At 41.3% G+C, this 15000-nt stretch overlaps 1 protein-coding gene across 1 annotated transcript in view; it reads right to left on the reverse strand.

Annotated features, from left to right (window-relative positions):
* LOC122802140 (centrosomal protein of 295 kDa-like) overlaps positions 1-15000 on the reverse strand; it is a 207637-nt gene that overhangs the window by 165000 nt on the left and 27637 nt on the right. Inside the window, exon 2 of the mRNA XM_044071820.1 lies at positions 14034-14234. Coding sequence (XP_043927755.1) covers positions 14034-14234 — 201 coding nt within the window. The remainder of the gene's footprint in view (positions 1-14033; positions 14235-15000) is intronic.

Here is a 15000-nt window from a genome sequence, read left to right on the forward strand (position 1 = left end):
CAGGTTTTAAATACCAACAAATAAATATTTTAGCTCATTTCTTTCAAAATTATTCAATTATTCAATTTTTTCTCTGGTGTATAAAAGCAGTACTGATTATACTTGAATGTATTTTCTGATGAAGAAGCTCGAAAACGTATGTCCTTTTGGGAAAGCGTTATTAAATCTCTTGGTATAAAATAAGTGATTCCGGTGTCGTAATTCTGCACTTGCTTGTGGATTATCATTTGAACTTCTTGTTTGCTGCACTCATACCCTTATTTGGGTCTCTCAGAGTGAAAATATTCTGTGGTTTTTGTTTCGTGTTTTTCACTCACTCCATCAGCATTTGGTTTTTATATATATATATATATATATATATATATATATATATATATATATATATATATATATATATATATACACACACATACATATATACATACATATATATATATATATATATATATATATATATATATATATATATATATATATATACACATACATACACACACACACACACACACACACATATACACACAAATATGTATATATACACACACACACACATTATATATATATATATATATATATATATATATATATATATATATATATAATGTGTGTGTGTGTATATATATATATATATATATATATATATATATATATATATATATATATATATATATATATATATTAAAAGCACTGTAAACTGTCAAAAAACTTCCCAAACACTTATAAATCCGTAAAATTTCTGGATATATAGAAAAATCACTTCATTTCGTGAAGTAGCTTTGAAATCTTTTAATCTAGTAGTTGAAATCTTTTAATCCAGCAGTAAAAAATGTCCAAGACAACAGTGCAAGAAAATGTGAAATTAAATGAAACACTTGTATTTAAGCGCTTTCGTTCGTTGTCAAGTTCATTTTTAAAGTTATTTAACAGTCTAACTTCTTCAGAAATAAAAAAGGTCATCAACTGAACACTGTTTAAATAAAAGCTGCTGTATAATTAATTCTTTATGCAAAGAAGGGGAGGGGAAAGAATTCTCACTATCGAATCCACTTAAGGATGCATTTTACATTAGGATTACCATTAAGCCCAGGGGGCATTGTCAGCTTGCAGTTTAACCTGCCATCTAAGCTCCTCAACTTCTAGCTGGGGGTCCCTCATCTCCATAGATCAAGGAAACACGGTCTAATACTAGAAATTTAAAAGTGGAGCAGGAAGGGTTGGTTATCTTATGTTTAGCTAGAGCATTCTTGTCATCACCTTTTCTTATAGGTTCATAGGTTCATAGGTTCATACTAGGCTATCTGCCCGAGGGCATTTACAAGCCTAGCCCATCGTTTTGTGGCTTAGGCCACCCCTTTAGTATGGGGAACTATACCCATTATTTTTCTGTGCCTCTGTCGAGCAGTGACACTGAGGTAATCCCTGGGGTATATCTGCGATCTCCCATCCATTGGTCAAGATTTCTCTTGAACAAGGCCAGCGAGGTGCTCTGCCTCACATGTACCGGGATTTTGTTCCACAGCATAGGAGTCTTTGGGTGATGAATCTATCCCTCCAGCACGTCCTATTAATAGCCGTGTCAAGGTTTAAGTCTCCGCCCTTGTGGCTCTGATGGATCTAGATTTTTGAGGTGAAGCATATTCATCAAATCTGGGTTTGACATGGCCTTGTATGTTAGGCAAAGGTCACCTCTGAGCAGCGGTGGCGACTGAATAGAGCTGGAGTTCTTTCAGTCGGGCAGCATAGGACAGATTTTTGAGACCCTTTATCCTTTTGGTGAGGAACTTTGTGGCCTCTCCAGCTGCTGCAAGTGTCGGGTCAGATACATTCCGAATGGGGCATTGTACTCAATCATTGGTCTGATGAGTGATGAGTAAAGGAGACTATGACCTCCCTTGATCTAGATGAGAATCCCTTCATGAGGTGGGCAATGTAGAAGGTCTTCCTAACTACTTTAGCTACATGGGTGTCGAATGACAGACTACTATCAACCTGGGTCCCCAGGTCCCTGATAACTTCTTCTGTGCTCAGTGGATTGCCACCTATTTGGTAGCTAGGGGTAACCTTGTTTTTCGAAGGTATGACTATGCATTTTTGGCATTTAACTTTAGGCCGTGGCTCTGGCACCAGTTATCCGCTTCTGTGAGACCCTTCTGAAGGATATCTGTGTCAGATGTGTTTTCTACTATGGCCAGTTTGCAGTCATCTGCAAACTTTGTCAGCCATAACCCTCCTGTGTTTGCTTGTACTTGAAAAGTAGATGCCAAACAAGAGTGGCCCAGGACTGAGCCTGTGGGACACCACTTGTGACAGGCTTTGAGTCTGACATGGCGCCAGCAGCTCTGACCCTGTGGGTTCTGTCACTCAGCCAGTTTGCAACCCATCTTGTGATGTATGGGTTGACATTTAAGCTGATGAGTTTTCAATGATACCCGAATGGGGTATTGTATCGAAGGCCTTAGCCAGATCGAGGTAGGCTGTATGGACTGCCTTTCCTCATCAATGGCTTTGGTGACTGTTTCAAAAAGTCAACCAAGTTTAAAAGGCATGATCTGCCTTTGACAAAGCCAAACTGGGTTGGATCCAAAGTCTGCAAATTCCCTATGTCTTTATTTATGAGGTCCATTATGATCCTCTCCATGGCTTTGCAGATAAGGCTTGTCAAGCTAATGGGCGGTAATTTCCAGGGTCGGTGGAGGCACCGCCTTTGTGAAGTGGTACCACAGTTGCAGTGCCACTCCTGGGTATGCATCCAGAGCTAAGACTTTGATTAAACAGCTGTCCTAGCTGTGGGTTTAATTCCTCATTGAGTTCATGGAGCACACAGCCGGGGACACCATCAGGTCCCATGGATGCTGTGTTTTTTGCTTTGGAGAGAGCAGTTCTCACTTGGGCGCTGGAGATGTTTGGGGGGCTGCAATCGTTTGGTATAGATATCTCTCCTTTTGGGGGGGAGGGGGGGGAGAAGTTTGCACTGAACCTGGTAATGCTCCTCGATTCAATCACTGAGCTTCCTAATGGTTTTGCCAACATAAAACACCTCACAGTGACTGCAAACAGCAAGGTATACTATACAAGTTGAATTATAAATCAATCAAATGTGTCTGAAAGATGAATTACTTGTCTACTGGTGTGTAAGGTGAAGCAGTCTCCACTTGCAATGTTCTGGCAGCAAACACATTTCCCACAAAGTGCAGTTGTGTACACTTACCATAAATGTAGATGTTAGAGTGTATTCACTGTTGCAGTCCTAACCAATGGGTTATCCGGCTCACGGTAGCCCTCGATCGGCCAGAATACCAAAAGTAAGTAAAATATGACAACGGCTGTAATCAGTTGTAAAGGACGTTCGATACAAAAGGAGGCAGCCGAAGTCACTTCCTCATTCTTTCTTGCCATAACAGTCTGAAGCACCCAGAAAAGAAGGCTTAAACCAAAAGCCAGTTTGGCAAATAACACCAAATTTAGCCTGTGCCTTAGGAAAGGAGAACAGAAGAGAACCAAAAGGGGTAAGGAGGGAGAGAAACCAGGACTGCAACAGTGAATACAGTCGAACATCTACATTTATGTTAAGTGTACACAACTGTACTATGTTCATCGTGTTTCACTGTTGCAGTTCTAACCAATGGGTTGATTACCAAAGCACAGAGAAAAGGGAGGAGGACCCAACAGAATCAAGGATTGGAATTAATGCCCTGCAGAACAGCAGTGGCCAACCCTGCCCTGGCTCTAGAAAACAAAGGCAAATTATAATGCTTTGTGAAAGTGTGAACAGAAGACCATGTGGCAGCCTCCAAAATGCCTTTAGTAGGGACACCCCTTAAAAAGGCTGCAGAAGTGGAAGCTGCTCTAAATGAGTGGGTCCTAACCCCTTGAGGAGGAACCTTGCCATGAAAGGAATAACAAAAGATAATGTGCAATCCACTTAGAAATGGTTTGCTTAGCAAATAGCCTTAATATGTGCTCCAGGGGCAAAACTGACAAATAACTGTGCTGATTTCTGAAGGTCTTTAGTCCTGTCCAAGTAAAACCTGAGCTGTCTGTGCACATCAAGAGAGTGTAGGATCCTTTCACCTCTATTTTGAGGATTAGGAAAGAAGGTAGGAAGGTGAATGGACTGATAAAGAGTCAAGCTAGAAACCACCTTAGGCATAAAGGAGGGATTGGTTCTCAGAGAGACCCTATCCGCATGAAAAATAAGAAAAGGCTCCACAGCCATCAAAGCTTGCAGCTCCGAAACCCTCCTTGCTGAAGTTATAGCCAAGAGGAAGGCAGTCTTCCAAGAGAGAAACTTTAAATCTGCAGTGGCAGCTGGCTCAAAAGGAGGAAGAGTGAGTTTCTCTAGAACAAAATTAAGATCCCAGGCTGGAGTGGGTGCCCTTCTGGGAGGTTTTACATTGCAAGCACCTCTGAGAAACATTTTCATCAGGGGATGAGAGAAAATGGGTTGTTCAAAAGAACAATGAGCAGAAATGGCTGAAGCATGGATCTTGAGAGGAAAATGAAAGACCACCCTCAAGCAAATTAGTCAGATATTCCAGGATCAGAGGAAGAGTAGGTTGAGAAGAAGATTCCCCTCTAGCGTGCAACCAATGAGAGAACCTCTCTCATTTTCCAGCATATGATTTCCTAGTGCTAGGCCTCCTGGCTTCCCTCAGCACGTCAACCACCAGCTGTGAAAGGAAAGAAGAAAAGGATGGAGTCATGCAATGTACCACACTGGTAAATGGAGAGACTGAAGATGAGGATGTAGAATGTTTCCCCCTTCCTGAACTAAAAGATCTGGCTTCAGTGGAAGATGCCAAGGAGGAAATTGGGACAGACTGCGAAGCAGTGGATATCAATGCTGTCTGGGCCAGTCAGGAGCTATGAGAATAGTCCTTGGTCATTCAACGTCCAAGGGAAGGACAGACCAGCCATTCTCCAGGCTCTGCTGTGATGCTGTCTGGTGCAAAAAAAAAAAAAAAAAAAGGAGGTAGAAGATGGTTGTATGATGCTGTAAAAGACTGCTCTGTTCAGCTGCCACTCGTGAGAATCCAGGGTTTGTCTGCTCAGCTGGTCTGCCAAAACAGTGAGCCTTCTTGGAAGAAACTGAGCTTGGGTATACAGGCCCAGGGATGCTGCTATGGACCAAAGATGCATGCTCTGCCTGCACAGGGAGTAAGAATGAGTCCCTCCCTGCTTGTTGATGTACCACATGACTGTGGTGTTGTCTGTTCTGATGAGCAGTGTCCCTGGAGAAAGAAGATGCTTGAAAGCTAGTAGGGCCTGCTGAACTGCTATCAACTCCTTTAAATTTATGTGCAGGTGCATCTACTGGGCATTCCAACGTCCCTGTATGCATCTGCCATCCAGGTGTGCTCCCCAGGCGTAGTCCGATGCATCTGTTGTAAGAACTTGAGTGGCAGGAGGTGGGAGAAAAGGCATGCCTTTGTTTTGTACATAGGCTGCTGCCCACCATAGAAACTCTGTCTGTAGACATGGAAGCAGAGGAATCATCATACCCAGGTCCTGTGTGTGTTGACACCAGATGTTCTTGAGGTACCATTGCAATTTCCTCATATGCAGTCTTGCATATGGAATCATGAGGATGCAAGAGGCCATGTATCCCAGCGCTTGTAGGTATTTCCTTGCAGGGAGCTGAGACAGGCTTGCCAAGTCCTTGAAGTAAACTGAAAGAGTTGTCTGCTTGTCCTGGGTGAGATATATCATCTGGGCATCTGTGTTCAGACTCGCTTCCAGGAATGTTATTTCCTTGGATGATACCATTTTTGATTTTTCCTCATTGAGTGTGTAACCCAGGGAAGAGAGAAGAGTATTTATAAATTCTAGATCCTTTAACAGCTGTACCCGAGAATTTGCTTGAATCAGACAGTCGTCCAAGTATGGATAAATCTGAATTTTCTTCTGCCTGCAAAAAGCAATGACTGGAGCCAGGCACATTGTGAAAATGCTGGGAGCAATAGATAAGCCTAAGGGCAGCGCAGAGAATTGATAATGTTGCCTTCCCACCCTGAAACGAAAGTATTGCCTGCAACTTTCCCTGATAGGGAAGTGCAGCTAAGCTTCTTTGAGATCCAAAGTTACCAGCCAGGAATCTTTTTCTAACACTGGCAGCAACTGATGCAGAGTGAGCATTTTGAACTTTGGAATTACCAAGAAAGAGTTCAGAATGGAGAGATCTAGGATGGGAAGCCGGGTGCCTTCTTTTTTTGGAACTAGGAAAAGTTTGGAATATAAACCCTGGCCTACCTGCTGTGCAGGAACTGATTCTATTGCTCCCAGAAGAAACAGAGTTTTTTACTTCTGCCCTTTGGTTTGGAAGAGCATCCGGGAATCCTTTGGGAACTGTAAAGGTGTGGAAAGAAAACTTGTGCTCTAGGGATACAGTTCTGAGTAACCATTTGTCTTCTGTGATAGTGGCCTAGACATTTGCAAAAAGGGCCAACCTTCCCCCTAAAGAACTTTCCAAGCGGGCAAGAACAGGCAGAAGTTGGATAAAGTCATTGAGAGTGCTTTGATTGAGAAGCAGGCTTAGAACTTCCTGCCTTGGAATTGTAAGCCTGCCAACGTTTAGACCTTTGAGGGGTAGCCACCTACCCCCTAGAAGATTTGTAACCTCTAGTCCTAGAATGGTTCTTCCTGCTGGTATCAGGAAACGTCCAACTCTTAGAAGGGTAATTCCTGCTAAAGAGAGAAGGCTGAACTTGTAGAAAATCCTTAACAGTTTGCAGAGACTTGGCCTTATCCTCCATCTTCTTGAGCACTTCCTATGCTTTGCTGCCAAAAAGATTGTCCTTATGCAAAGGTACATCTAAGGAAGGGGCTGTTCCCTGAGCCAAGCGTGCCTTCTAACAGATCCAGTAGCTGTAGCCCTGCAGGAGGCTTCTAGAAAGTCAAAACCACAATGTAAATAATGTTTATTGACAAGACTGGCAGAATTCAGCAAATTCTGCATATCCTTACTCTCCGCCAAAAGAGGCACACTTGCTATCCTAGACTTAATAGCCTCCAAGGTGTGCTGCAGGTACTTCAGCATATGAAAAAGACAATTAGTAGACCTAATAGGAAGAGTGGCAGAGGTATAAACTTTTATAACCCACCTATCTAGGTTCCTAGATTCCCTGTCAGAAGGAACAGGATTTTTGGTCACTGTGGTCTTAACTCCTTTAGGACCTTGAGAAATAACCTCAGGATGGGTCTATATTACGAATGCGAAAAACCGTATGAGTGAATACGAAGACGTCGACCCGTATTGCGCGAAGTATGGAAATCCCTAATGTACAAAACCACGAATTCCGAAATGTCGATTTGTTTTGGTTGGCCCGTCTGCAGTATAGCTCCGTAAGGTAAGTGTGCGATAGACAGGACTTTAGTGTTAGGATTAGTGTTAGGATTTGGGTTAAGGTAAGTGTATAGATAGGTAATGTATGTAAGGTTTAGTGTAGTGTTAGAAGTAGGGTTATTTTAAGTGTGCGTATGTGTATTGCTTTATTTTGTTTGGGTGTATGTGGGTAGGGGAAGTATGCGGTAGTTACGGACCTTAGGGTTAGGGAAGGGTTAAGGACAGTGCATAGATAGTTGTTTATGTGGGGTTTAGTGTATTGTTGGAGGTAGGGTTTTGTTAAATGTATGTATGTATGTAGATTATTTATTTTGTTTGGGTGCATGTGTGTAGGGGACGTGTGCGGTAGTTATGGACCTTAGGGTTAGGGAGGGTTAAGGACAGTGGATAGTTAGTTGTGTATGTGGGGTTTAGTATAGGGTTAGAGGAAGGGTTTTGGTGCTTTACCTTAGGTTAGAAGTAGGGCTTGGTTAGTGTATGTGTGTGGTTTATTTATTTTCTTTGGGTAGGTAGTATGTAGCGGGTTGTGGGGTTGGCCGACTGACAGTTCGATATTTTTTTTTCCGCAGTTTAATGCGTTTGGGATTTTCGCAGTTCAGGTGTCGATGTTTAGGTATTCGGGAATAGGGTTTTTCGCTTTGATAATATAGACCCCCTCAGGATCAGCTAACGGATTCCTGAAAAGAAACAGATGAGAATTACGAACTCTACAGTGCTGGTCAGGTTTTCTTGGTGCAGGAGGAACCGAATTTGGAGTCAAGGAATTTTCCAGAAAAACATCATCAACCACTTCCAACACTGGGGGAATGGCCAGATGCTTATGCGGAAGTAAATCCAAAAACTCCTTAATCCTTTTCTTAGATTGGGGATAATCCTGACTTTCCCATTTAAAATGCTCCCTGAGAGTATTCAAAGCATCTCCAAAAGAGAAATCTTCTGGAGGAGAGGCAGAAGGGATGGACTCCTCTGCATCTGAATCCTCAAAAGGAGAAAAAGCCTGAGAAACTTCCTCTTCTTCAGCAGAAATGCTAGAAGAATCAGAACCAGAAAAAGACAGCCTCAGGAGAAACATCCCTACTCCTTTTAGGAGGAGGAGGCTGTGAACCCCTAATAAGAGTCAAAAGGTCATTAGCCATTTTAACCAACTGGGATTGAGGGGAATGAGAAGAAACTGGAGCCTGTTTTTTCACAAGCTTACGACTGAAAGATTTAAGCCTGAAGGACTCGGGAGGCCTGGCAACCGCCGAAGTTGCAGAAGAGGTCTGTATGAGCTTGCTGTCCAAACGAAGAACGGACTCCTCGGACACCGGCGTCAGCTTAGCGGCTCCGGATCTAGCTGAAGAGGCAACACGTGATAGGTCAGAAGCCAAAATGGAGGCCGAAGGCCTGGGGGACGCTGAAATGGTCTCAACCGAGGCCTGAGGTTGAAAATCTGTGGACTGCAGGGGAGGCAAAGACACCTAACTGGCTATCGTATGACTGATGACCATCCTAACATCATTCGAGGACTTAACCTTCTGAAGCCTGTCGCGGTCCTTAAGTTTTTTGGGTATAGCCGAAGCCTGAAGACCAGCGGACGCCATACTGACAAACTCAGGCCAAACTCCAAAATGTTTAGCTAAAAGCTTAGCCTGATGACGAATAGTATGCGGATTAAAGGAGGCACAGAGATCACAATTAGGAATGTCGTGGTCAAGGCCTAAACAAATAACACAATGGGAATGAAAATCTCTATGGGGAATCTGCTTTCCACAGGTAAGACCATTATTAACCTTTTCTGACATTCGTTAAGGCAAGAAAAGAGGATCCCCAACGGGGTACTTGGCTGTAGTAGACTTCAACTCTGTAGTCTGAAACAAAAAAAGGTAAACTGCCGACTGACACTCGTGCAGGAAATGCTTCTGCTTTGGGCTCCGCGGCAAGGAAGACCGAGGAAGTGATGTCGACTGCCTCCTTTTGTATCAGACGTCCTGACGTCTTTTACAAACTACGGCAGCCGATGTCATATTTTACTTACCTTTGGTATTCTGGCCGATCGAGGGCTACCGAGAGCAGAATAACCCATTGGTTAGGACTGCAACAGTGAAACACGATGAACATCAAAACATACCAACTGAAGAGGGAGGTGTGATTAAATTTCTCTGACCAGCTAAATCAAATACTTTGAGAGACTGAGATCTCTTGTAACTGAAAGATGGAGTGAGAACTAATGCCTTGCCTATCTCTTGGCAACTGGAAATAATATCCCAATTACTGTTCTTATCAATACCTCAGCTAGTCCAGTGGGCATTGATATTTAGTCTACTAGAGAACTGGTACAAGCATCCAAAGTGAGTTTCAATTCCAATCATTTGATTACATCAGACCATTATTTATCCCCAGGTCCGGAGACCACTCGGCTGTTTCCAGAAACAGTCAGGGGAAGGGAGAGAGGAAGAGGGAGGGTGAGAGGGAGAAGCAGAGGGAGACCCCTAAGACTGAGACAACGGTAATGGTTTCCTGCTCTCCCGTTCCCTCTCCTACCCATGACATTTTCAACCTTACGGATTTGGTGTTAGATGATAACAGTTTAGCAGTTTTGCGAAAGGGACTGAACTTTATTCTCTCACAGAGGGCTTCAGTGACCAATACGGTACAAGACTTAAAGCTTTATTGTAAAAAGCTTAATTTAAAACAAGGCATTAAAAATAATAATATATGTTTTAGTCAATCTGTTGTTACACAAGTTAATGATGTTTTTAACACAAATGTTTTTTCATACTAGGTGCAGGCCCTCAGCGAGACCAGGTTGTTACTTCCAATGCCTCCCGTTCCCTCCTTTTCCCTGTTAGTTTGGATTCCGATTATGGTGGTGACTCCTTTTAGAAGAAGCGCTTTCAATCCCCCCTAATCCCACGTTAAATATTTTTTTCTAAATTGTGTGAGAAAGAAATGAGCAGCCCTTGAGAAAAAGCCATCCACTAAGATTTAACCTGTTAAAGAAAAGACAGCCTTCAAAAGTCTCCAAGCTAATCCAGACATTAGGGTTATGAAGGCAGATAAGGGAGCAGGGTTTAGTCATTATGGATAACCCCCCTCTTATGTAAGTAAAATGGAAGAAGTCCTTTTCAACATTGACAAATACAAAACTATTTCCTCTGATTTTGTTACGGAAAGCTTTTGTAGGATTGATAACACTCTTACCAAGCTCCATCATAAAGAGCTTATTTCAGACTTTGAGTTGGAATTTATGGAGGTGAAGTCCCCATTAGTGGGTAGGATGTTCGGGACCCCCAAAACACAAAAACTCAAAAAAATCCTTCTCTTAGGCATATTGTGCTGTCAAGTACAACAAAGACTGAATACATATCAGCTCTTTTAGATTTTTTCCTAAATCCGCTAGTTCAGTCCTCCCAATTCTAATTAAAAGATTCCTGGGAATTCTTGAATCAGGTCCATCATTGCCCTCCTTGTCACTGTACAGTGGTCACCCTGGACATTGTGACCCTTTATTCCAGCATCCCGCATCAAAGGGGTTTACTTATGGTGGGAAATTACCTTGCCAAGTACACTAATACCCCCCCACTGAATCCCAGTTCTGTTAGCTCTTTTAAAATTAGTGTTGGAAAACAATTTTTCTTTCAGCAAGTACAGGGAGTAGCTATGGTGGCAAAAATGGCCCCATCCTATACCAACATAGTTTTGAGTTCCTGGGAAGCAGATGTGCTTACCAAACTAAATGGTTTTGAATAGGTCACTCTATATAATCGTTATATAGATTACATCTTTTTCCTTTGGACAGGGCCCCCTGGTGAGCTTGTTGTGTTCTTAGACAAAGTTAACAGCAGCATTGATTTTTTTTTTTTTAGAGTTTACCCTTTCAGGTAAGTGAGAAACTGTCCATTGCTTAGATGTGACCCTCTCCATTGACCCCTACACTAACAAGTTTTCTTCGACCATCCAGAGAGAAAGTACCTTCCGCAATAACTATTTGGATTTTGGCAGCCAACACCCCTTTTTTTATGAAAAAGAACATAGTCAAGGTGCAATTTGTACGCCTTAGCCGCACTGTTAGTGAAGATGAAAGTTTCACAAAAGAAAGACTCTCTTAAACAGTTATTCAAAGACAAAAACAGCCCAGCACACTTAGTGAATACCCTGTTGGAAGTAGTTGCAGTGGAGACACAACAAATACCCCCCTATTTTGTCAGAAGTCTTTTGCACAAACCCAGTTCCATCTTCCAATGACAGCCTGAGTTTTCCTCTTCCAATTTCGGTTGATGCAGAATCTATTCGGGACATAGTTTCTATGAACTGGGATATTATTTCCAGTTGCCAAGAGTAGGCAAGGCACTAGGTCCCACTCCATCTTTCAGTTACAAGAGATCCCAGTCTCTCAAATCAGTATTTGATCTAGCTGGTCAGAGAAATGTAACCACGCCTCTCTCTTAAGTTAATATGCTTTGTTGTGGGAAATGTGTTTGCTGCCAGTACATTGCAAGTGGAGACTGCTTCACCTTACACACTCCTAGACAAGTAATTCATTTTTCAGACACATTTGACTGTAATTCAACTTGCATAGCATACCCTGCTGTTATGTTGGCAAAACTATGAAGAAGCTCAGCGATCGAATTAAGGAGCATTACCAGGCCATAAGGAAAGGTGATGAAAAGAATGCTCTAGCTAAACACAAGCTAACCAACCCTTCCTGCTCCATTTTTAAATTTCTAGTGTTGGACAGTGTTTCTTGATCTATGAAGATGAATTTAATAGAAAACACATAACTAAACCAAGCCATAATTGTAAGGTAAAATACATAAATAGACTAGTAAAGTCTGTGGCAGATGAGCGCTTTAATGAACAACATAGGTACAGTAGTCGTTAAAAAAATTACATGTGATCACGTACAGTAAAATAACATCTTGTGTAACTGGTTTATTCCCTTCAGTGTGTTTTAACACAGTTTTTAAACACAGTATTTCATGTTAAGCATTACAGGGTTAAAATAAAATGCCAGAAGGCAAGTTACCAGTTACTAATTACACTAGATGTTATTTTACTGTACGTGATCACACGTGTTTAACGACTACTGTACCTATGTTTTTCATTAAAGAGCTCATCTGCCACGGATTTTACTTGTCTACTATTTATTTTACCTTACAATTACAGCTTGGTTTAATTCTGTGTATATTTGTTAAGTTTGTTCTGACATTCTGTTAAGTTTGTTCCGACGTGCACAATTAAACACAGATTTATTTCATCTAGGTCCCTACTTCGTTTATTTCTCCAGTTTATTGATCTATGGAGACGGGAACCCTCAGCTAGAAGTTAAGGAGCTTAGACGGCAGGTTAAACTGCAAGCTGACTCGCCCCCTGGGCTTTAATCTTAATGTAAAATGCATCCTTAAGTGGATTCGTTAGTGAGAATATTCCCCTCCCCTTCTTTGCATAAAAAATTAATTATACAGCAGCTTTTATTTAAACAGTGTTCAGTTGACAACCTTTGTATTTCTGAAGAAGTTCGACTGTTAAATAACTTAAAAATGAACTTGACAACGAATGAAAGCGCTTAAATACAAGGATTTCATTTTATTTCAAATTTATTTCACGTTTTCTTACACTGTTGTCTTGGTGAACATTTTTTACTGCTGGATTAAAAGATTTCAGCTACTGGATTAAAAGATTTCAAAGCTACTACACGAAGTTAAGTGATTTTTCTTTCATATCCAAAAAGTTTTATGGATTTGTATTTTATAGAGATATATATATATATATATATATATATATATATATATATATATATATATATATATATATATATATATATATATATTGACTTCTGGAGCTCGAAATACTGAAATCTAGAATTTCAGAATCTCAAGCCCAAGAAGTTGAATCCACAAAACAACGAAATTCAAAACCTCGAATACCGGAAGTTTTGAATTTCGAAGTTAACACACACACACACACACACACACACACACACACCATCCACCCCACAAACATGCAATCACTCTACTACATGAGCACCCCCTCACACCCCCCTACTTAATTATTCTCACTCCGAGGTTGCACTACATACAACACACACAAAACACCACCACACAAGCTAATTTCTCTTCGCACACACACATCACAGCAACAAAACACACTGACACACACCACAGCCCCTACACAAACCCTTTAACACTAACACACACACACACACACACACACACACACACACACACACACAACCGCACCCCACCCACCCACTCACCCAAAAACACTGGCATCCACAATGGGAAGGCGGAAGGTGGTTAAGGTTTCTGCCTACTGGCTCTGGATTCTGGCGTTCAGTTTTGACATCTTGCTGTCTATAGGCAGTCTTAATGACTTACCACCGTCTTGATAGTGTTTCTTCAAAAACTTGCTAATTTACTCAGCTGCTCATTCAATGCACATACCCTACCCTTGGAGTCTTCACTGTTGCTGAAAAGGGTCCATAAAGGGTCAATTCAGTTATCCTATGAAACTAAAATTAACAAAATGCAAAATAAGAAAGAGCTACTAAGTAAAACACATTGGACGCCTTGAAAGCTTGCATACATACTAATTGCATCGAATCAAAACACATTATGCAAACACTAGGTAAAATAGAATCACATTTGGTACTTGCAAACTTGTAAATAAAAGGTTGTAACTGCAGAAAAAATTTCAGCAAGTTACTTACGTTTTCTTTAGCTTGCCTGTGTCCCTCTCCAACAGCTTCTAGGCTGGAAACGTACATCTTTTCTAGAAGTGCAGCTTTCTGTGCTTGTGCAGACAACCATTCCGCCTTCAACTGCTCTGCTAACTTTTGCAGCTGCTCCTCTTTCCTCTGCTTTACTTCTTGTCGGATTTGCAAAGCAATATTTCGCTCCTGTTCTCTTACCTAAACAGGACTCCATATTAATAATTCTTATGACAATGGAGCAGCAATAAAAGAACCAAAGCTTTATGCTATAATTGAATAAGTGTGTATAAAATAAATGTTATCAAAGTAAGCATTCTTTAATTACCGTTTAAGATTCCGCCCGAAAAATCTGACTAAAAAAGCACCCAGTCTTATCAAATGGAGACATTTACAAGCTCACCCAAGAATTTTCATTTTCAAACCGACCCCGATTAAACACTTCAATCCAAAGACTGCTCAACTCAAATACATACATGTATACATACATCATCCAACAACTGAGCTAAAAGTGGGTGAATATTGCAGTTCCATTTAGTGTCAAGTCACCACTATCCTGATTACTATCAATGTAGCACTACCAACTGGGACAGATACAGATCCTCAGCCCCAAACCCACTACTACATAAAGTACCTTCATTTACACCCGTGAGGACATTCTAAGTATTTTTATGTAAGAGTCCTCCGTGATGTGGTTCAACTAACTTACACATGGGTTGCAGCCCACCTCTTTGTGGTAACTAAAAATCAACAAACAGATAAGGAGAAGATTTAAGGGAAAAAACAAACATTACACACTTAATTTGGATGAGGAGATCCATTTATGTTAAAACCAAGACTAGTGCCATCAAGCATTAGATGGCTTTGCATATAACACACACACACGCACACACACACACACACACACACACACACACACACACACACACACACACGCACACACACACTTCTACCTATAATGCCCTGT

Source organism: Protopterus annectens, chromosome 5.part0, assembly GCF_019279795.1.
Source record: "Protopterus annectens isolate FY-2018-M chromosome 5.part0, PAN1.0, whole genome shotgun sequence".
Lineage (NCBI taxonomy): Eukaryota > Metazoa > Chordata > Ceratodontiformes > Protopteridae > Protopterus > Protopterus annectens.